General features: G+C 39.3%; 1 protein-coding gene across 1 annotated transcript in view; it reads left to right on the forward strand.

Moving 5' to 3' along the window:
- Nucleotides 1-22,279, forward strand: part of ZRANB3 (zinc finger RANBP2-type containing 3) — a 324,081-nt gene that overhangs the window by 125,518 nt on the left and 176,284 nt on the right. Inside the window, exon 3 of the mRNA XM_033231677.1 lies at nucleotides 14,723-14,741. Within this exon, the coding sequence (XP_033087568.1) occupies nucleotides 14,723-14,741 (19 nt within the window). The remainder of the gene's footprint in view (nucleotides 1-14,722; nucleotides 14,742-22,279) is intronic.

The following is a 22,279-nucleotide window of genomic DNA, read 5'->3' on the forward strand; positions in this document are numbered from 1 at the left end:
CAAATAGTGAACATGCTCAATAGATAGTTTTTCAACCCTTGCCCCCCTTTGCCTCTACCCCCTTTTGGAATCCCCAGTGTCCTTGTTCATCTTTATGTTTATGTGTATACCCATTGATCAGCTCCCACTTGTAAGTGAGAACATGAGGTATTTGATTTTCTGCTTCTGCGTTATTTTAATTTCAGTAGCCATTAGGATAATGGTCTCTAGTTGCATGCATGTTGTTGCAAAGGACATTATTTTGTTCTCTTTTGTGGTAGTATTCCATGGTGTATATATATTAAATTTTCTTTTTTCAATCCACTGTTGGTGGACACTTAGGTTGATTCCATAACTTTGGTATTGTACATAGTGCTGTGATAAATATATGAGTGCAGTTGTCTTCTTGATAAAACAATTTATTTTGCTATGGATAAATACCCAGTAGTAGGATTTCTGAACTGGCAATTCTATTTTTAGTTCTGTGAGAGAACTCCTTACTGCTTTCCATCGGGGTTGAACTAATTTACACCCACCTCCCCGCTCAGCAGTGTATAAGTGTCTCTTTTCTTCATATTCTTGCCAGTATCTGTTATTTTTTTTTCTTTTTTTTTTTGAGATAGGGTCTCACTCTGTCACCCAGGTTGATGTGCAGTGGCATGATTAGGGCTCATCGCAGCCTCAACCTCTGGGGCTCACACAATCTTCCCACCTCAGCCCCCCTAGTAGCTGTGACTACAGGTGTGCACTATCATGCCCAGCTAACTTTTTGTAATTTTAATAGAGATGGGGTTCCACCATGTTACCTAGGCTGGTCTTGAACTCTTAGACTCAAGCAGTCTGCCTACATTGGCCTCCCAAAGTGCTGGGATTACAGGTGTGAGCCACCACACCTGGCCTATTTTTTGACTTCTTAATGATAGCCATTCTGACTGGTGTGAGATGGTATCTTACTGTGGTTTCAATTTGCATTTGTCCAATGATAGTGATGTTGAGCATTTTTTCATATTTGTTGGCGACTTGTATGTCTTTTGAGAAGTGTCTGTTCATGTCCTTTGCCCACTTTTCAATGGGGTTGTTTCTCCTTGTTGATTCGTTCCAGTTCCTTATAGAGTCTAGATATTGGTCCTTTTTCGGATGCATAGTTTTTCTCCCATTCTGTAGGTCATCTGTTTACTCTGTTGATTGTTTCTTTTGCTGTGCAAGTCCTATTTGCCTATTTTTTGTTTTGTTGCATTTACTTTTGAGGTCTTAGTCATAAATTCTTTGCCAAGTCCAGTGTCCAGAAGAGATTTTCCTTGATTTTCTTCTATTAATTTTATAGTTTGAGGTCTTACATTTAAGTATTTAAACCATCTTGAGTTAATTTTTATATATGGTGATATGTAGGGTTCCAATTTCATTCTTCTGCATATGGCTATACAGTTACCCCAGTACCATTTATTGAATATAGAGTCCTTTCCCCATTGCTTGTTTTTGTCAGCTTTGTCAAAGATTAGGTGGTTGCAGTTGTGTGGTCTTATTTCAGGGCTCTCTATCCTGTTCCATTGGTCTATGTGTCTGTTTTTGTACTAATACCATGCTGTTTTGGTTACTGTAGCCCTGTTGTGTAGTTTGAAGTTGGGTAGTGTGATGCCTCCAGCTTTGTTCTTTTTACTTAGAATTACCTGGGCTGTTGGGGCTCTTTTTTGTTTCATACTAATTTTAAAATAGTTTTCTCTAGTCCTGTGAAGAATACCATTGGTAGTTTGATAGGAATAGCATTGAGTCTGTACTTTGCTTTAGGCAGTATGGCCATTTTAATGATACTGATTCTTTGTATCTATGAGCATGAGATGTTTTTCCATTTGTTTGTATCATCTATGAGTTCTTTCATTGGTGTTTCATACAAAGTTCTCCTTATAGAGATCTTTCTTTTCACCTCCTTAGTTAAGTGTATTCCTAGGTATTTTATTTTTTATGTGTGCCTATTGTAAATGGGATTGAAGTCTTTATTTGACTCTCAGCTTGAACATTATTGGTATATAGAAATGCTACTGGTTTTTATATGTTGATTTTGTATCCTGAAACTTAACTGAAGTTGTTTATCAGATCTAAGAGTCTTTTGGAGGGATCTTTAGGGTTTTCTAGGTATAAAATCATGTCATCAATGAACAAAGATGATTTGAGTTGCTCTTTTTCTATTTGGATGCTTTCTATTTTTTTCTCTTCCTCTGGCTAGGACTTCCAGTTCTGTGTTGAATAGGAGTGGTAAGAGTAGACATATTAGTCTCGTTCCAGTTCTTCGGTGGAACACTTTCAGCTTTTCCCCATTCAGTATGATGTTGGCTGTGGGTTTGTCATAGATGGCTCTTATTATTTTGAGGTATATCCCTGATGCCTAATTTGTTGAGTTTTTTTTTTTTTATCATAAAGGGATGTTGGATTTTATCACATGCTTTCTCAGCATCTATGAAGATGATCATGTGTTTTTTGTTTTTAATTCTGTCTATGCGGTGATTTAGTTTGGATATCTTCTCCAGATTTCATGTTGAAATGTAATCCCCAATGTTAGAGTTAAGGCCTGGTGGGAGATGTTTGGATCATGAGGGTGGATCACTCATGAATAGCTTGGTGCTTTCCTCGCAATAGTGAGTTCTGTGAGACCTGGTTGTTTGAAAGTGTGTGACACCTCCCCACTCATTCTCTTGCTCCTACATTTGCCTTATGATGCGTCTGCTCCTCCTTCACCTTCCACTATGATTGTAAGTTTCCTATGGCCCTCATCAGAAGCAGATGCCAACACTACACTTGTTGTACTGCCTGCAGAACCATGAGCCAATTAAACCTCTTTTCTTTATAAATTACTGAGCCTCAGGCATTTCTTTATAGCAATGGAAGAATGACCTACTACATGTGTATTATGCAATAAAGATTACATTGAGAAAGAACGGACTGGCCGGGTGTGGTGGCTCATGCCTGTAATCCCAGCACTTTGGGAGGCTGAGGCGGGTAGATCACCTGAGGTCAGGAGTTCGAGACCAGTCTGACCAACATGGTGAAACCCCTGTCTCTACTAAAAATACAAAAATTAGCTGGGCGTAATTAGCTGGGCATAGTAGCACGCACCTGTAATCCCAGCTACTCAGGAGACTGAGGCAGGAGAATCACTTGAACCCAGGAGGCAGAGGTTGCAGTGAGCCAAGATCGCGCCGTTGCATTCCAGCCTGGGTGATGAGAGCGAAACTCTGTCTTAAAAAAAAAAAAAAAAAGAAAGGCTGGGTGCAGTCAGTTGCTCACGTCTGTAATCCCAGCACATTGGGAGGCTGAGGTGGGCGGATCATTAAGTCCGGAGATCGAGACCATCCTGGCTAACACAGTGAATCCCCTTCTCTACTAAAAATACAAAAAATTAGCTGGACATGGTGGTGGGCGCCTGTAGTCCCAGATTCTCGGGAGGCTGAGGCAGGAGAATTGCTTGAACCTGGGAGCCGGAGGTTGCAATGAGCCAAGATGGCACCACCGCACTCCAGCCTGGGTGACAGAGCGAGACTCCATCTCAAAAAAAAAAAAAAAAGAAAGAATGGACTAACACGTGTATATGCAATAAAGGTTACATTGAGAAAGACATCGCCTCAAATCAAGATTAATGCATAACTCTGGAGCAGTCCTCATATGTGATTAATCACTGAAGTCATTTCAAAGGAAAAATATTTTCCAAAAGCCTCATCGTTTACTTAAAATTTTTGTATCATGTTAAATATATACAAACCAAAACTAGGTTAAAAACTTTCATATGCTTACAGCTTTTAGGAAATATTTTCAAAATATGAACAAATTTTCAAAATTAAATATAAATAAGACAAAATAAAAACAGTTCAGTTAACAATATTATTGTTAGTATTATATTATTAGTATATTATTAGTATGATAGTATTATTTGGCAGATGCTAAATTGATGCTATTGAGGTTTAATGACCAAAACTAATAGCCTCATGTCTCTTAAATATTTAAAGTTTATTCATATCCTACACTTCCTTTTTTAATGATGAGGAATTGAGTTCAGCTGCAATAATAATAGCTAAAATATATTGGACTATTTTCTCCTGCAGTTAACAGGATTTTAGAGCTACACCTTTCCAATCTTCTTGTCCTTTTCTGCCTAGTAGATCACAAGGTAGCTATTACAGTTTGAGATTTGGCATCATTGCTTGATGCAGGAAGAAAGGAAGAGGAAAAAACGGCATGTGCCAACTGAGTCCGACCCTATTTTCGCAAGCTTTCCCAGAATCACCACCTAGTGATGTTGACTAAGGCCTCATTGGCCACATTTTGTCATAAAACCACACCTAGTTGAAAAAGATTGGAAAAGGATAGGTTCAGTTCACCACAGGCCCCCCCACCCACAGGGTGTGTTAGTGAGGGGGAAGGGGAGAAGGGATTTTGGAAAAGCAGCAGCTAGCTCTACCACAAATTCTAAGACCATTTTTAATCAGGGGTGATTTGGAAGCACTATAGCCATCTTCATCACATAAAGATCACATCAGCTTTGGGGTGTTACTGAAATGTCTATCAAGTAGGTATCTAACTATGTCTGCAATCAGGGAAAGAAAAATGCTTCATATTTGCTCTCATAATTACTGATAATTCAAGTTTAAATTTTAAAAGCTAAAAGAAATCAGTTCCCTCATGAGTATGATGTTCTCCATGCGTGCACCCCTATGTGCCAGGTGATGTCTCAATTCCACACTTCCCTAAGTCCGACTATTGTAAAAACCTCTATTTACTCAGCATTCTGCAATAAGAAGTATTTAATATAGGTAAATGGGGAGGGATTTCTCATTTAATCCTAAATGCAAAAGGGACCACTAAATGTACATATGCCTGATTTTAAAGTAGTTGTTCAGATGACCCAGAATATACTTACGGTAATATATTTTGGAATTTAATCTAAGTGACTTAACAGTTAACAAAGAAAATTTGAGTTCCTTACAAGTTCATAAATTATTGTCCATAGGCCAAACCAGGCCCACCAATTATGTTTATAAATAAAGTTTTGTTGGAACACAACTCTGCTCATTCATTTATGTGTTGTCATTTGCTGCTTTTCTGGTATAAGAACAGAGTTGAGTAGTTGTGACAGACATTGCATGCATGATCTGTAAAGCCTGAAATATTTACCATCAGAAAAAACTTGCCAACCCCTGCCTTAGAATATATTGGTGAACAACCTTTTAAGAATTAGTGACCTAAAGAAAGTTTCTGGTACAGTGCCAAAAGTTATGACTTTAGTTTGATACATACAACCTTCTATTAAGACTAGATGAGGCCGAGGTGGGCAGATCATGAGGTCAGGAGTTGGAGACCAGCCTGGCCAACATGGTGAAACGCCATCTCTACTAAAAATACAAAAAATTAGCCGGGCATGGTGATGTGTGCCTGTAATCCCAGCTACTTGGGAGGCTGAGGCAGGAGAATCGCTTGAACCCAAGAGGCAGAGGTTGCAGTGAGCTGAGATCGTGCCATTGCACTCCAACCTGGGCAACAGAGCAAGACTCCATCTAGATAAAAAAAACAAAAAAACTGGATGAAGAAACAAAATATGGATTTATCAGAAGAGTGAACTCATAGAGTCCATGCCAATAGGATGTTGTTTATTTATTTATTTATTTATTTTTATTATTACTATTTTTGAGACGAAGTCTTGCTCTGTTGTCCAGGCTGGCGTGCAGTGATGTGATCTTGGCTCACTGCAACCTCTTCCTCCCAGATTCAAGCAATTCTTCTGCCTCAGCCTTCCAAGTAGCTGGGATTATAGGTGCCTGCTTCAACACTTGGCTAATTTTTGTATTCTCAGTAGAGATGGGTTTTCACTATGTTGGCCAGGCTGGTCTCAAACTCTTGACCTCATGATCCTCCTGCCTCAGCCTTCCAAAGTGCTGGGATTACAGGCATGAGCCACCACGCCCAGCCGGGATGTAATTTAATAGGAATAAATTCAAAGTCCTAAGTTCAAAATTGAGAAAAATACAAAAACCTTTTTGAAAAACAAATTAGGCCCTATACACTGAAAGAGCTACAATGACATGGAGATCACCAGTTACAGAAATGGTAGTCTCGAATTGATAGAACATTGTGTTTTGTCCCTTCCCCGTGACCACGTACCGAGATCTTTCTCATTCAAAAGCATGTTATTGGCATTCCTTACAAACAGCACTCAACGCAGTTATAAGTGAACAACATAGAATACTAAGCAATACTAAGTATTTTTAGTAACAATACTAGACATTTTTCATTTTTGTCATCATGTTGTGAGTTAAAGTGCCTAAAGAGAATCTGCTGTCTAACCTTGTATGCCCCTCTCTTAAGAGTATAAGTAGCATGCCTGTAAAAAGACAATGTAAAAAAAACTCTCCAGTTTATATGTGTTCACCCTTATTCCTTCCAGGGTGCAGCTTAGTGAGTCTTACTCTAAACCTTGAGCCTGTGATCGTATTTCCTATAACATAGTTCATGTTTTAAAAACCTGTGAATTTTTGTCGGTGGCATACTTAATATGTTGCCACCCATTGGATGTACACTTTAATACTATCTGAGGTTGCAGTTTTAAAACACTGTATTTCTGATCTATAATTCAAATATGCTTATAAATAAATAGACTTCTAGAAGGATACATAAGAAAGTAGGTCCAGAGGTTGCTTCTGGGAAGGGGCCTGGGGAGCTGGGAGACCAGGTGACGGGGTGAAGAGAAATGTTTCACTATATATTCTATTGTGCCTTTTTACTGTTGGTTCGTGTACGTGTATGGCCATTCAAGTAAATCAGTGAAATGTCTTTTAAAACCTATATCTTCTCCAGAATTATCTTCTAACCTAGGCATAGTCCATTTGCAAATCATTCAACTATGACAAGCCAAAGATTTAACAAGTGCACCGAACACAGTGTGATTAGGTGGTTGTCATCACTTAGGGAAAATAATTAGTTGGATAGGTATATGAAAACCAGTTTACACAGAAATCCAAGGAGAACTGATCAGTAAAAAAAAAAGTGACAAAAGAAATGGTTTTTGTTTGTTCAAAGGAGGTAGAAAAAAAGAGTAAAGGCAAAAAAAATGCAGTGAAATGTGCAGCACAAGGCTTGATACCTTTAACAGTGGAAGTCAAGAGTCAGAAGCTAGTAGATGAAATTAAGAACAGGCATGTAGGGCCACGTGTGGTGGCTCACACCTGTAATTCCAGCACTTTGGGAGGCTGAGGCTGGCGGATCACGAGGTCAGGAGATTGAGACCATCCTGGCTAACACGGTGAAACCCCATCTCTACTAAAAATACAAAAAACAAAAATACAAAAAAAAAATTACAAATAATTAGCCAGGTGTGGTGGCAGGCACCTGTAGTCCCAGCTACTTGGGAGGCTGAGGCAGGAGAATGGCGTGAACCAGGGAGGCAGAGCTTGCAGTGAGCCGAGATCACGCCACTGCACTCCAGCCTGGGCGACAGAGCGAGACTCCATCGCAAAAAAATAAATTAAAAATAAAAAAAAAGAACAGGCATGTAAAATATGGAGAGCAAATGGACATGATCCTTATTGCTGCAATTTTCCAAATATATGAAATTCATAAATGTGCAAGATATGGAGAAACAGCCACTTCTGCTACATGTGCAGACAATGACCCTAAGTATGTGTCTCCTCCGTGTATATGTCTCGGGGGAGGAAAGGTAAGAGAAAGGGTTATATGGTAACTTCCAGCATTCCTCTTGATCTAGGGCTATAAAAGCAGCAGGATACTATATCTTATTGAAAGCGCAGCAAACAGAACATTTCCAGAATGGAAAGCAGGCATGGAAACCCACTGTATCCCTAGCATGTATTCACAGTTACCAATGGAAACAATGGTTACTTTTAGTAGCCCTCCTGCTAAAATAACTTAAATTAGAAATGGGTTCTTGGCTGAAGAAATTAAGCAAGATTTCTGGTTTAAAAGTTTTAAGAAGAAGGGGAGCTACATGAGCATGTTCAAATGCCATCTTTAACTATAATAGAAATCTTTCATATTTCTTCAACAGGATACACCCATCCTAAAGTGAAAATAAAAGGTTTTTCTTTTCCTTTTCTATTTTTTTTTTTGAGACAGGATCTGGCTCTGTTGCCCAACCTGAAGTGCAGTGGTACGATCATGCCTCACTGTAGATTAAACCTCCTGGGCTCAAGGAGTTCTCCTACCTCAGTCTCCCAAGTAGCTGGGGCTAGAGGCACACACCACCACACTTGCCTAGTTTTTTATTTTTATTTTTAGCGGAGAGGAGGTCTTGCTATGTTGCCCAGGCTTGTCTCAAATTGGTACACTAAGGTGATCCTCCCACCTCAGCTTACCAAAGTGCTGGGGTTATAGTCATGAACCACCTTGTCCAGTCTCTTGGTTTTGCTGGTTTGTTTTTGTTTGTTTGTTTTTTTAGATGCAGTCTCACTCTGTTGCCCATACTGGAACACAGTAGCATGATAATAATAGCTCACTATAGACTCAACCTCCTGGGCTCAAGGGATCCTCCTGCCTCAGCATCCCGAGTAGCTGAGACTACAGGCGTGGATAACACAGCTGGCAAATATTTTTTAATTTAAAATTTTTTCTTTTTTGGTTTTGTGGGTACAGAGTAAGTGTATATATTTATGGGGTACATGAGCTATTTTGATACAGGCTTACAATGCGTAATAAGCAGATGTATCACCTCAAGCATTTATTGTTTATGTTACAAACAATCCAATTATACTCTTTTAATTATTTTTAAATGTACAATTAAATTATTATTGACTGTAGTCACCCCATTGTGCTATCGAATACTAGATATTATTCATTCTATTTTTATTTACCCATTAACCATCCCGACTTTCCCCCAACCCCACCACTACCCTTCCCAGCCTCTAATAACCATCATTCTATTCTCTATCTCCATGAGTTCAATTGTCTTAATTTTGGGTTCCCACACATAAGTGAGAATGCAAAGTTTGTCTTTCTGTGCCTGGCTTATTTCACGTAATATAATGATCTCTAGTTCCACCTATGTTGTTGCAAATGACAGGATCTCATTCTTTTTTATGGTGAATAGTACTCCATTGTGTATATGTACCACATTTATCTTTTCATCTGTTGATGGACATATAGGTTGTTTCCAAATCTTGGCTATTGTGAATAGTGCTGCAATAAACATGGGAGTACAGATATCTTCTGGTATACTAATTTCCTTCCTTTTGGGTGTATACGTAGCAGTAGGATTGCTGGATCAGATAGAAGCTCTACTTTTAGTTTTTGTGAGGAACCTCCAAATTGTTCCCCATAGTGGCTATACTAATTTACGTTCCCACCAGCAGTGTACAAGTGTTCCCTTTTCTCCATATCCTTGTCAGCATTTGTCGTTGCCTTTCATTTTAACTGGGGTGAGATGATATCTCATGATAGTTTTGATTTGCATTTCTCCGATGATCAGTGATGTTGAGCACATTTTCATATAACTGTTTGCCCTTTGTCTTCCTTTGAAAAATACCATCTTTTGTCCATTTAAAAAATTGGATTATTAGATTTTTTTCCTGAAGAGTTATTTGAGCTTCTTCTTTATTCTGGTTATTAATCCCTTGTCAGATAGGTAGTTTGCAAATATTTTCTCCCATTCTATGGGTTGTCTCTTTACTTTGTGGATTGTTTCCTTTTGTGTGCAGAAGCATTTTAACTTGATATGCTCCCATTTGTCCATTTTAATTGGTTGCCTGTGTTTGTGGGATATTACTCAAGAAACCTTTGCCCAGCCAGGTGCCGTGGTTCACCCCTGTAATCCCAGCAATTTGGGAGGCCGAGGCAGGTGGATCATTTGAGGTCAGGAGTTTGAGATCAGCCTGGCCAAAATGGTGAAACCGCGTCTCTACTAAAAATACAAAAATTAGATGGGTGTGGTGATGTGCACCTGTAGTCCTAGCTACTCGGGAGGCTGAGGCATGAGAATCACTTGAACGTGGGAGGCAGGGGTTGTAGTGAGCCAAGATTGCACCACTGCACTCCAGCCTGGGTGACAGAGTGAAACTGTGTCTCAAAAAAAAAAAAAAAAAAGAGAAAAAAAAGAAAACTTTGCCCATTCTTGTGTCCTGGAGCATCACCTCAGTGTTTCCTTGTAGTAGTTTCATGATTGAGGTCTTAGATTTAAGTCTTTAATCCATTTTGATTTGATTTTTGTTTATGGTGAGAGATAGGGGTCTGGTTTAATTCTTCCGCATGTGAATATCCAGTTTTCCAGCACCATTTATTGAAGAGACCGTCCTTTCTCCCAGTATATGTTTTTGACAGCTTTGTCCAAAATGAGTTCACTGTACATGTATGGATTTGTTTCTGGGTTCTCTATTCTGTTCCCTTGGTCTGTGTGTCTGTCTATATTTGTGCTAGTACCTTGCTGGTGACAGTAGCTCTGTAGTACAATTTGAAGTCAGGTAATGTGATTCCTCCAGTTTTGTTCTTTTTGCTCAGGATGGCTTTGGCTATTCTGGGTCTTTTGTGGTTCCATATAAATTTTAGAGTTGTGTTTTCTGTTTCTGTGAAGAGTGTACTTTTTTTTTTTTGTAGAGATAGGGTCATGCTATGTTGTCCAGGCTGATCTCAGTCCTCCATTCAAGCAATCCTGCCTCAGCCTCCCAAAGCACTGGGATTATGGATATAAGCCACTACACCCAGCTTAGTATCTTTTACATAACTGGACATTCCTTCTCATTCTCTTTTGCTGGATTCTTCCCCTCTCTTGACCTCTCGTTGTAGTTCTCCAAGGCTTTTTTTGCATTGTGGTAAAAAAACACAATGTAAAATTTACTACCTTAACCATTTTAATTTTACAGTATAGTAGTGTTAACTATACCTTATTATGTAAGGTATAGTTAACAACTTTTTCATCTAGTAAATCTGAAACTCTATACTCATTTATATAGAGTTTTTTCCTCTATATAAGCTCCCCTTTTCCTCCTCCCTTGTCTCTATACTCTTCCTTCCTAGGTGATCACAGCTAGTCCCTTGACTAAAATATCATCTGTTTTGCTTTAGAATAATTTCAGCTTCCCATCTCCTTACCTCCCTTCAGTTTTGCATATTCAGATTTTTGGATTATGTCCCTTCTGTTTCTAGAGTCTTTATTTAGAGTATATGTGGTCCACTAAATTATCACATATCAAGCTTCATTGCTTACCACATTCCTTTTCATTTTCTCCTATCTTGAATCTATGTTAAGATGTTTTTATTGTTTGGTTATTTTCTCAAGTATTTTTACTGAGATAGTTTGCTTTAGTGATGTAATTTTGGTAATCTTGAATAGCCTCAAACATCTTTTTGCCATCCCATAACAAATCGGGGGTATCTCGGCTGAGTATAAAATTCATAACTTCTAGGCCAGGCACGGAGGCTCACGCCTGTAATCCCAGCACTTTGGGAGGCCAAGGCGGGCAGATCATGAGATCAGGAGTTTGAGACCAGCCTGGCTACTGTAGTGAAACCCCGTCTCTACTAAAAAAAAAAAAAAAAGAAAAAAAATTAGCTGGGCATGGTGGCGGGCACCTATAATCCCAGCTACTCGGGAGGCTGAGGCAGGAGAATCGCTTGAACTCAGGAGGCAGAGGTTTCAGTGAGCCGAGATCATGCCATTGCACTGCAGCCAGAACAACAGAGTGAGACTCCATCTGAAAAAAAAAGATTCATGACTTCTGCTGCTTTTTGTTTCAGTTAGTTTAGATCCTGTTGCATTGTATTCTAGCTTCTAGAGTTGATGATTAGTCCAGTAACCGTCCTAGTTTTCCCTTTATGGATAATTGTTCTTTCTTTCTGGATACTTATAAGATTTTTTCTTTATTTGTAAAATTAATGAATTTTACAAGGGTATAATAGATACTTGTCTTTTCTCTTTAATCCATCCTGAAACTTGGTTTCCCTTTTCACTTATCCACTAAAAGCTAGCCCAGAGAAATTTTCCTTTATTATTTACTTAATCGTTACCTCTCCTCCATCTGGTGCTTTTTCTCTTTTTGAACACCTATATTTCGTAAAATAGGTCTTCTGGGACTATCTTCAAGTCTTTCTATTCCTTCAGTATTTCCATTTATTTAGCTTCCTGTTCTGTGCTTTGAGATAATCCATGTACTGCATCTTCCAGTCTATTTATTTAGCTGTCAATAATGATCATCTTAAAAAAAAAATTAATGTTCTTGTTTTGCTTTGAAATCTATACGTGAATCTTCCTGGAAAAAAAAAAAATCATGTTTTTCCAAGTATTGCTTTTTAGTTTTCTAGTTTCTCGACTTGTTTACAAAGAATGTAATAAATTTTTTACTCTTACAAATGTTTTAAGTTTCCATTAAAGTATTTGAATTTTATTTTTTATAAAGATATTTACTGGGGCCCGGTGCAGTGGCTCATGCCTATAATCCCAGCAGTTTGGGAGGCCTAGGTGGGTGGATCACATGAGTCCAGGAGTTCTAGACCAACCTGAACAACATAGTGAAACCCTGTCTCTACAAATAAAAAATTGGCTAGGTGTGGTGGCACACACCTGTAGTCCCAGCTACTTTGGAGGCTGAGGTGGAAGGATCATTACAGGTCAAGACTGCAGTGAGCCGTGATCGTGCCACTGCCCTCTAGCCTAAGTGACAAAGGGAGACTGTCTCAAAACAAAGACACCAAAAAACATATTTGTTCAGTAAGCTGACTGAATAATGAAATTTTTTGAATAATGAAATTTCATTTTCATTTAACTGTAATGTATTCCTTGGTTATATATTTACTCCAAATGCTTAATTGGTTGTTGTTGTTGTTGTTGTTGTTGAGACGGAATCTCACTCTGTTGCCCAAGCTGGAGTGCAGTGGCATGATCTTGGCTCACTGCAACCTCTGCCTCCCGGGTTCAAGTGTTTCTCCTGCCTCAGCCTCTCAAGTAGCTGGGACTATAGAGGCGCGCCATCACACCTGGCTTATGTTTTATTTTTAGTACAGACGGGGTTTCACCATGTTGGCCAGGCTGGTCTCGTACTGCTGACCTCAGGTGATCCAGTCTCCTCGCCTTCCCAAAGTGCTGAGATTACAGGCGTTAGCCACCATGCCCGGCCATAATTTGTATTTTATATAGAAATAAATCTTATAAGATTATATAATGTCAAGACTACTGGTAATAAAGGAAGAATAAAATAGAAAAAGTAGTTTTTTTCCTGCCCTTTTTTTTTTTAAAGTAAAGTTTTGCTTTGTTTTAGAGATAGGGTCTCCCTCTGTTGTCCAGGCTGGAGTACAGTGGGACAATCACAGCTCAGTGTGGCTTCCAATTCCTGGCCTCAATCTATCCTCCTGCCTCACCCTCCTGAGCCACTGGGATAACAGGCATGAGCCACTGTACCTGGCCTTTTGCCAATTTTTTTTAATATTCCAGCACTTTTTTTAGGTTGTCTGGAAATATCCTCAGTTAGGGGATTGGTTTTCCCCCTTATCATATGTTTGCTGTCTCAAAGGAACACCCGGTGATCCTGACCATGCCTGCTATTCTTTCCTTTTGCCCTTTGTTTTTCTGCTACTTTATACTTCAGTTTATGCCCCATCCTCAATTCTCATTGCATAGAATTTGTTTCTATAGGTTAATAAGGAAGAACTGAGAAAAGAAAGTTTAGCAAAGTAATAGAAATAAACACTCAGCGACTGGGCGCGGTGGCTCATGCCTGGAATCCCAGCACTTTGGGAGGCTGAGGTGGGCGGATCACGAGGTCAGGAGATCAAGACCATCCTGGCTAACACGGTGAAACCCCGTCTCTACTAAAACTACAAAAAATTAGCCGGGCGTGGTGGCAGGCGCTTGTAGTCCCAGCTACTCAGGAGATTGAGGCAGGAGAATGGTGTGAACCCAGGAGGCAGAGCTTGCAGTGAGCGGAGATCACGATCACGCCACTGCACTCCAACCTGGGTGACAGAGCAAGACTCCATCTCAAAAAATAAATAAATAAATAAATAAAAACTCAGCTTAAAGGTAGGCTTAGCAGATATACTACAGCATATGTAGTTATGTGTTTAACTTATGCTAATATGTAATTCACACTTATTTTCTTACATTTTAATGCAGCATTCTTCTCTTTACAGAGAAGACCAATCTTAAGGTTTAAGGATGAGGAGGGTGGTCATTGGTAGAATCACTTACCACTTTACTCACATTTTTGAAGGGTCATTGTAGCTATCTTCATGGGCAGGCTGTGGGAACAGCACATCTGAAGCTCTAACACTCCCACATAGCCATATACCTTTGGCAGCTGGAGAGTCATATATCAGCACTGACCCATGTTCTCATACTTATAAACACCTCTCTCTGGCTTACTACTTTAGTATTTATAAACTGTTTTGTGGCAAGCTACTTAATCAGAACTTTAAAAATGGTTCACTTTGGCCGGGCACGGTTGCTCACACCTGTAATCCCAGCACTTTGGGAGGCTGAGGTGAGCAGAACACGAGGTCAAGAGATCAATACCATCCTGAGCAACATGGTGAAACCCCATCTCTACTAAAAATACAAAAATTAGATGGGCGTGGTGGCACGCACCTATAGTCCCAGGTACTCAGGAGGCTGAGGCAGGAGAATCACTTGAACCCGAGAGATGGAAATTGCGGTGAGCCGAGATCCCGCCACTGCACTCCAGCCTGGTGACACAGTGAGACTCCGTCTCAAAAAAAAAAAAAAAAAGTTCACTTTGATAATTTTTTTTATTTTTATTTTTTGCAGGTGTATGGTTGCTGATGAAGTAAGTGTTTCAATGGTTTTTATGTCTTTTATAAGATTACACAGCTAGTTTTTGGTGTCTACTATTTTACATGTACTCTTACTCCATACAACTGTATGTCTGTATATGGGAATGGGGAGAGAGAGAACGATGGGAGGGTGAGAAGGGAGGGGAGAGAGAATGAGAATGAATGAATGTGTGTGTTTGTGTGTGTGCGTTTGCAAGACATGCATCTGATACATACGTTAATATTAACATTAGTGACCCCAAATTGTTACCTAGGATGCAGGAATGAGCTTTGAAATGCAGCCTGCCCAAAAAGCTTTTCTGTTATAGTAGTACTTGCTTAAAAGCTAAAGGTTATTGTTACTTGTTTCCTATGAGTTTGAAAGGTAGTGCTGAAATGGTATTTTATTATCACTCAACAGTTTGATACATTTAAATGACATGTGCTTATATGTATCTCTATTCATGTTTTCTCTCATGAACTATGATATTCTTTGTGTACATTCTCAGAGTAATATAAATCAATATAAGTTCTAATTTTTAACAACACTTTGAGAAATACGTTGCTGTTTTTCATTATGTCTTTAAGAATAACAGCAAAATGGCTGGGCTTGGTGGCTCATGCCTGTAATCCCAACACTTTGGGAGGCAGAGGCGGGTGGATCACGAGGTCAGGAGTTTGAGACCATCCTGGCTAACGTGGTGAAACCCCATCTATACTAAAAATACAAAAAATTAGCCAGGTGTGGTGGCAGGCGCCGGTAGTCCCAGTTACTCTGGAGGCTGAGGCAGGAGAATGGTGTGAACCCAGGAGGCAGAGCTTGCAGTGAGCCGAGATCGCACCACTGCCTCCAGCTTGGGCACAGAGTGAGACTCCGTCTCAAAAAGAAGGAAAAAAAAACCAATAACAGCAAAACATACACTTTTCAAAATATATTAGAAATGAAGGAAATGGAAACTGAATTGTTAAAAAATAGACATGGAATCATCAAAAAATTCTCCCATTAATTGTGATTTAGTTTTGCTTACATGTAGACTCCCACCAATGGCTTATCTCTGTAGTCCCCTTTTTTTTTTTTTTTTTTTTTTTTTTAAAAGACAGAATCTGGCTGTGTCGCCCAGGTTGGAGTGCAATGGCACGATCTCGGCTCACTGCAACCTCCGCCTCCCGAGTTCAAGCAATTCTTCTGCCTCAGCCTCCCGAGTAGCTGAGACTACAGGCACCCACCAGCACGTCAGCTAATTTTTGTACTTTTAGTAGAGAAAGGGTTTCACCATTTTGGCCAAGATGGTTTCCATCTCTTGACCTCGTGATCCACCCACCTCAGACTCCCAAAGTGCTAGGATTACAGGCATAAGCCACCATGCCCGGCCTGTAGTCTCTTTTTAAGGAAAAACATGAATAGAGAATTCAAGGATTTCCTTAAGGAATAACATGAGTCCTATATAGAAATGTGGATATAGGGGTTCATAGTTCATGCTGATTTATAATTACCTAATTTTTTAGTTTGAACTCTTCATTCATTCAATAGGCATTTATTTAGACTAGATGTTAGAGTTAGAAAAAGAGTATAATTGGAGAAACAAGACATAGACATTTGGGAAACAATAAACATAAATTTTTCTTTTGAAACAGGATGAATTCTTTTGTTCTTTGTTTTTTGAGTCGGAGTCTTTCTCTGTCGCCCAGACTGGAGCGCAGTGGCGCAATCTAGGCTCACTGCAAGTTTCACGTCCCGGGTTCATGCCATTCTCTTGCCTCAGCCTCCCGAGTAGCTGAGACTACAAGTGCCTGCCACTACGCCCAGCTAATTTTTTGTAATTTGAGTAGAGACAAGGTTTCACTGTGTTAGCCAGGATGGTCTCAATCTCCTGACCTCAGGTGATCTGCCCGCCTCAGTCACCCCAAGTGCTGGGATTATAGGCGTGAGCCACTGTGCCTGGCCTAAAACAGGATGAACTCTAAACGGCTCTTCATAAATTAATTAATTTGAAAGTCAGGGCCCGACGCGGTGGCTCAAGCCTGTAATCCCAGCACTTTGGGAGGCCGAGACGGGCGGATCACGAGGTCAGGAGATCGAGACCATCCTGGCTAACATGGTGAAACCCCGTCTCTACTAAAAAATACAAAAAACTAGCCAGGCGAGGTGGCGGGCGCCTGTAGTCCCAGCTACTCGGCAGGCTGAGGCAGGAGAATGGCATAAACCTGGGAGGCGGAGCTTGCAGTGAGCTGAGATCCCGCCACTGCACTCCAGCCCGGGTGACAGCGAGACTCTGTCTCAAAAAAAAAAAAAAAAAAAAAAAAACATTAATTTGAAAGTCTAAATGACTGAAAGAGACTTAAATGTTTTTAGTCCCTGAATATGTTTTCAACAAATAGAAATGTGAACTCATTCTCCAAAACCTCACGACTGGCCGTATTTCCTCTTACATAATATACAGGTATAGAAAATATATGTCATATATGTATATGTATGTATATAATTTTTTTTCCAAACAGACCAGTTTTATGTCCACAGAAAATATATTATAAAAGGTAACAAATAGTATCCTTTATGATTTCCACAAGTAAGTCATGGTGAAAAATCTTAGCAGTTATGGTACAACATTGGTACTTTGGTCCTCGCTTTGATATTGTAGAAATTTAGATGGGCCTTAAATCTATGGAATTCACCATGGATTGAGATAAATACTTGATCTGCACCATAACCCTTCTGATACGGTTTGGCTGTGTCCCCATACAAATCTCATCTTGAATTATAGCTCCCATAATTCCCACGTGTGATAGGAGGAGGGGTGACCCAGTGGAGGATAGTTGAATCATGGGGGTGGGTTTCTCCCGTGCTGTTCTCGTGGTAGTAAGTCTTATGAGATCTGATGGTTTTATAAATGGGAGTTCCCCTGCACACGCTGTCTTGCATGCTGCAGTATCAAAGATGTGACTTTGCTCCTCTTTTGACTTCCACCATGATTGTGAAGCCTCCCTAGCCATGTGTTGGAACCGTGAATTAAACCCCTTTCCTTTATAAATTACCCAGACTTGGGTATGTCTTTATTGGCAGTGTGAGAACAGACTAATACACCTTCTTAACTCTTACATTCTCTAACAAACCGTTATCCTCAGTTAACATCAGTTAACGAGTATGCAGAGTTCATGAACCCTTAGCCAGCAGGAGTCTTCCCGTCGTACAAATCGCTTTTCCATTTCTTGTTATTTACAATTACATAGCACTTTTCACATTTGACTAATTCACATGTTGTCATCTTCTTTCAAAACTATTCTTACTTTTTAATTGAATAAATGTCAAAATCTGTTTAATATTTCCTCAGTACTTAAAAAAAACTTCCACTTTTCTGTCCATCATAATTACTTAATTACTTCTCTCTTTTCACCAGAATTTTTGAAGACCCATTATTTTACACCTATTTGACTTGACAGGGTTTATGATGTTATATTTTATTAATTATGTTGATGAAGAAAAAATTATCAACTTTATACATGAATATAAGAATCAGGCCATAGAAATAAACAGAATGGCGTACAAGACTTAAGATCACAGCTCATAACCACTAATAATCTATTTAGTGGTAGAGTTGGAGTGCCATTTTTATGGAATCTTACCATGTCACTGTGGATGAAAGTTAATAAATTAAATGTGCTGAAGTAAAAAGAACTTGTATATATGTAAATTCTATGAACTCTGGTTTAACCTTCATTCTATTTTCTAATATTGCTTTTCTTCTCTTGCTCTTATCATAAAACAGTGGTGAAGCCAGAAAAGGAAGTACAATTTATAATTTGAAGGTCAACCATTTTTTGATTTGTAAATTAAAAACAGATTTTCATGTGATGACTGTTTGACTCATCAAACACTGAAAAGCCTTGGGAGAGCAATTTTACATCTCTGTTATTGAACCTACTTTTTTATAAACACTTGAATACCCACTTGAAGTATTGTGTAATGTAGCTGTCTGCTGTGATCTTTTCTCCCTAGCCTTAGAAACAAATGACGTCCTTCACTGGTATTATTCCACCTTCTCTCAGTATCTTTTCACTGTTACCTTTTTCTTTTCTTTCTTTTTTTTTTTTTAATAAGACCTAGAGTACATGTGCACAACATGCAGGTTTGTTACATACGTATACATGTACCATGTTGGTTTGCTGCATCCATCAACTCGTCATTTACATTAGGTATTTATCCTAATGCTATCCCTCCCCCAGCCCCGCAGCCCCCGACAGGCCCCAGTGTGTGATGTTCCCTGCCCTGTGTTCAAGTTCACTTCCCACCTAAGAGTGAGAACATGTGGTGTTTGATTTTCTGTCTTTGAGATAGTTTGCTGAGAATGATGGTTTCCACCTTCATCCATGTCTGTGCAAAGGACATGAATTCATCCTTTTTTATGGCTTCATAGCATTCCATGTTGTATATGTGTCACATTTTCTTAATCCAGTCTATCATTGATGGACATTTGGGTTGGTTCCAAGTCTTTGCTATTGTGAATAGTGCCCCAGTAAACATGTATGTGCATGTGTCTTTATAGTAGCATGATTTATAATCCTTTGGGTATATACCCACTAATGGGATCACTGGGTCAAATGGTATTTCTAGTTCTAGATCCTTCAGGAATAGCCACACTGTCTTCCACAATGGTTGAACTAGTTTACAGTCCCACCAACAGTGTAAAAGTGTTCCTATTTCTCTACATCCTCTCCAGCATGTGTTGTTTCCTGACTTTTTAATGACCACCATTCTAACTGGCGTGAGATAGTATCTCACAGTGGTTTTGATTTGCATTTCTCTAATGAGCAGTGATGATGAGCATTTTTTCATGTGTCTGTTGGCTGCATAAATGTCTTCTTTCGAGAAGTATCTGTTCATATCCTTCGCCAACTTTTTGATGGGGTTGTTTGATTTTTTCTTGTAAATTTGTTTGAGTTCTTTGTAGATCCTGGATATTAGCCCTTTGTCACATGGGTAGATTGCAAGAATTTTCTCCCATTCTGTAGGTTCCCTGTTCACTCAGATGATGGTTTCTTTTGCTATGCAGAAGCTCTTTAGTTTAATTTGATCCCATTTGTCAATTTTGGCTTTTGTTGCCATTGCTTTTGGTGTGTTAGTCATGAAGTCCTTGCCGATGCCTATGTCCTGAATGGTATTGCCTAGGTTTTCTTCTAGGGTTTTTTTTTATGTTGAAAATTATAAAACTTTATTGAAGGGCATAAAAGATATAAACAGACAGATATACCATGTTCATAAATACAAAGCCTTGGTATTATAAATAAGACCATTCTCCTCAAATTGATCTTATACATTCAATGCAGTTATTTTCTTTTTTAATTATTATTATGTTCTAGGGTACATGTGCACAACGTGCAGGTTTGTTACATATGTATACCTGTGCCATGTTGGTGTACTACACCCATTAACTCGTTATTTACATTAGGTATATCTCCTAATGCTATCCCTCCCCCCTCCCCACACCACACGACAGGCCCCAGTGTGTGGTGTTCCCCTTCCTGGGTCCAAGTGTTCTCATTGTTCATGTCCCACCTATGAGTGAGAACTTGCGGTGTTTGGTTTTTGGTCTTTGCGATAGCTTGCTGAGAATGATGGTTTCCACCTTTATCCATGTCCCTACAAAGGACATGAACTCATCCTTTTTTTATGGCTGCATAGTATTCCATGGTATATATGTGCCATATTTTCTTAATCCAGTCTATCATTGATGGACATTTGGGTTGGTTCCAAGTCTTTGCTATTGTGAATAGTGTCGCAGTAAACGTACGTGTGCATGTGTCTTTATAGCAGCATGATTTATAATCCTTTGGCTGTATACCCAGTAATGGGATGGCTGGGTCAGATGGTATTTCTAGTTCTAGATCCTTGAGGAATCACCACACTGTCTTCCATGATGGTTGAACTAGTTTACAGTCCCACCGACAGGTAAAAGTGTTCCTATTTCTTCTCCACATCCTCTCCAGCACCTGTTGTTTCCTGACTTTTTAATGATCGCCGTTCTAACTGGTGTGAGATGGTATCTCATTGTGGTTTTGATTTGCATTTCTCTGATGGCCAGTGATGATGAGCATTTTTTTCATTTGTCTGTTGGCTGCATAAATGTCTTCTTTTGAGAAGTGTCTGTTTATACCCTTCGCCCACTTTTTGATGGGGTGGTTTGTTTTTTCCTTGTAAATTTGTTTGAGTTCTTTGTAGATTCTGGATATTAGCCCTTTGTCAGATGAGTAGATTGCCAACATTTTCTCCCATTTGTAGGTTGCCTGTTCACTCTGATGGTAGTTTCTTTTGCTGTGCAGAAGCTCTTTAGTTTAATTAGATCCCATTTGTCAATTTTGGCTTTTGTTGCCATTGCTTTTGGTGTTTTAGACATGAAGTCCTTGCCCGTGCCTATATCCTGAATGGTATTGCCTCGGTTTTCTTCTAGGGTTTTTATGGTGTTAGGTCTAACATTTAAGTCTTCAATCCATCTTGAATTAATTTTTGTATAAGGTGTAACGAAGGGATCCAGTTTCAGCTTTCTACATATGGCTAGCCAATTTTCCCAGCACCATTTATTAAATAGGGAATCCTTTCCCCATTTCTTGTTTTTCTCAGGTTTGTCAAAGATCAGATGGTTGTAGATGTATGGTATTATTTCTGAGGGCTCTGTTCTGTTCCATTGGTCTATATCTCTGTTTTGGTAGCAGTACCATGCTGTTTTGGTTACTGTAGCCTTGTAGTATAGTTTGAAGTCAGGTAGCATGATGCCTCCAGCTTTGTTCTTTTGGCTTAGGATTGTCTTGGCAATGCGGGCTCTTTTTTGGTTCCATATGAACTTTAAGGAAGTTTTTTCCAATTCTGTGAAGAAAGTCACTGGTAGCTTGATGGGGATCGCATTGAGTCTATAAATTACCTTGGGCATTATGGCCATTTTCATGATATTGATTCTTCTTATCCATGAGCATGGAATGTTCTTCCATTTGTTTGTGTCCTCTTTTATTTCCTTGAGCAGTGGTTTATAGTTCTCCTTGAAGAGGTCCTTCACATCCCTTGTAAGTTGGATTCCTGGGTATTTTATTCTCTTTGAAGCAATTGTGAATGGTAGTTCACTCATGATTTGGCTCTCTGTTTGTCTGTTATTGGTGTATAAGAATGCTTGTGATTTTTGCACATTGATTTTGTATCCTGAGACTTTGCTGAAGTTGCTTATCAGCTTAAGGAGATTTGGGCTGAGACGATGGGGTTTTCTAAATATACAATCATGTCATCTGCAAACAGTGACAATTTGACTTCCTCTTTTCCTAATTGAATACCCTTTATTTCTTTCTCTTGCCTGAATGCCCTGGCCAGAACTTCCAACACTATGTTGAATAGAAGTGGTGAGAGAGGGCATCCCTGTCTTGTGCCAGTTTTCAAAGGGAATGCTTCCAGTTTTTGCCCATTCAGTATGATATTGGCTGTGGGTTTGTCATAAATAGCTTTTATTATTTTGATATATGTTCCATCAATACCTAATTTATTTAGAATTTTTAGCATGAAGGCCTGTTGAATTTT

This window comes from Trachypithecus francoisi, unplaced genomic scaffold, assembly GCF_009764315.1.
Source record: "Trachypithecus francoisi isolate TF-2019V2 unplaced genomic scaffold, Tfra_2.0 Lachesis_group13, whole genome shotgun sequence".
Lineage (NCBI taxonomy): Eukaryota > Metazoa > Chordata > Mammalia > Primates > Cercopithecidae > Trachypithecus > Trachypithecus francoisi.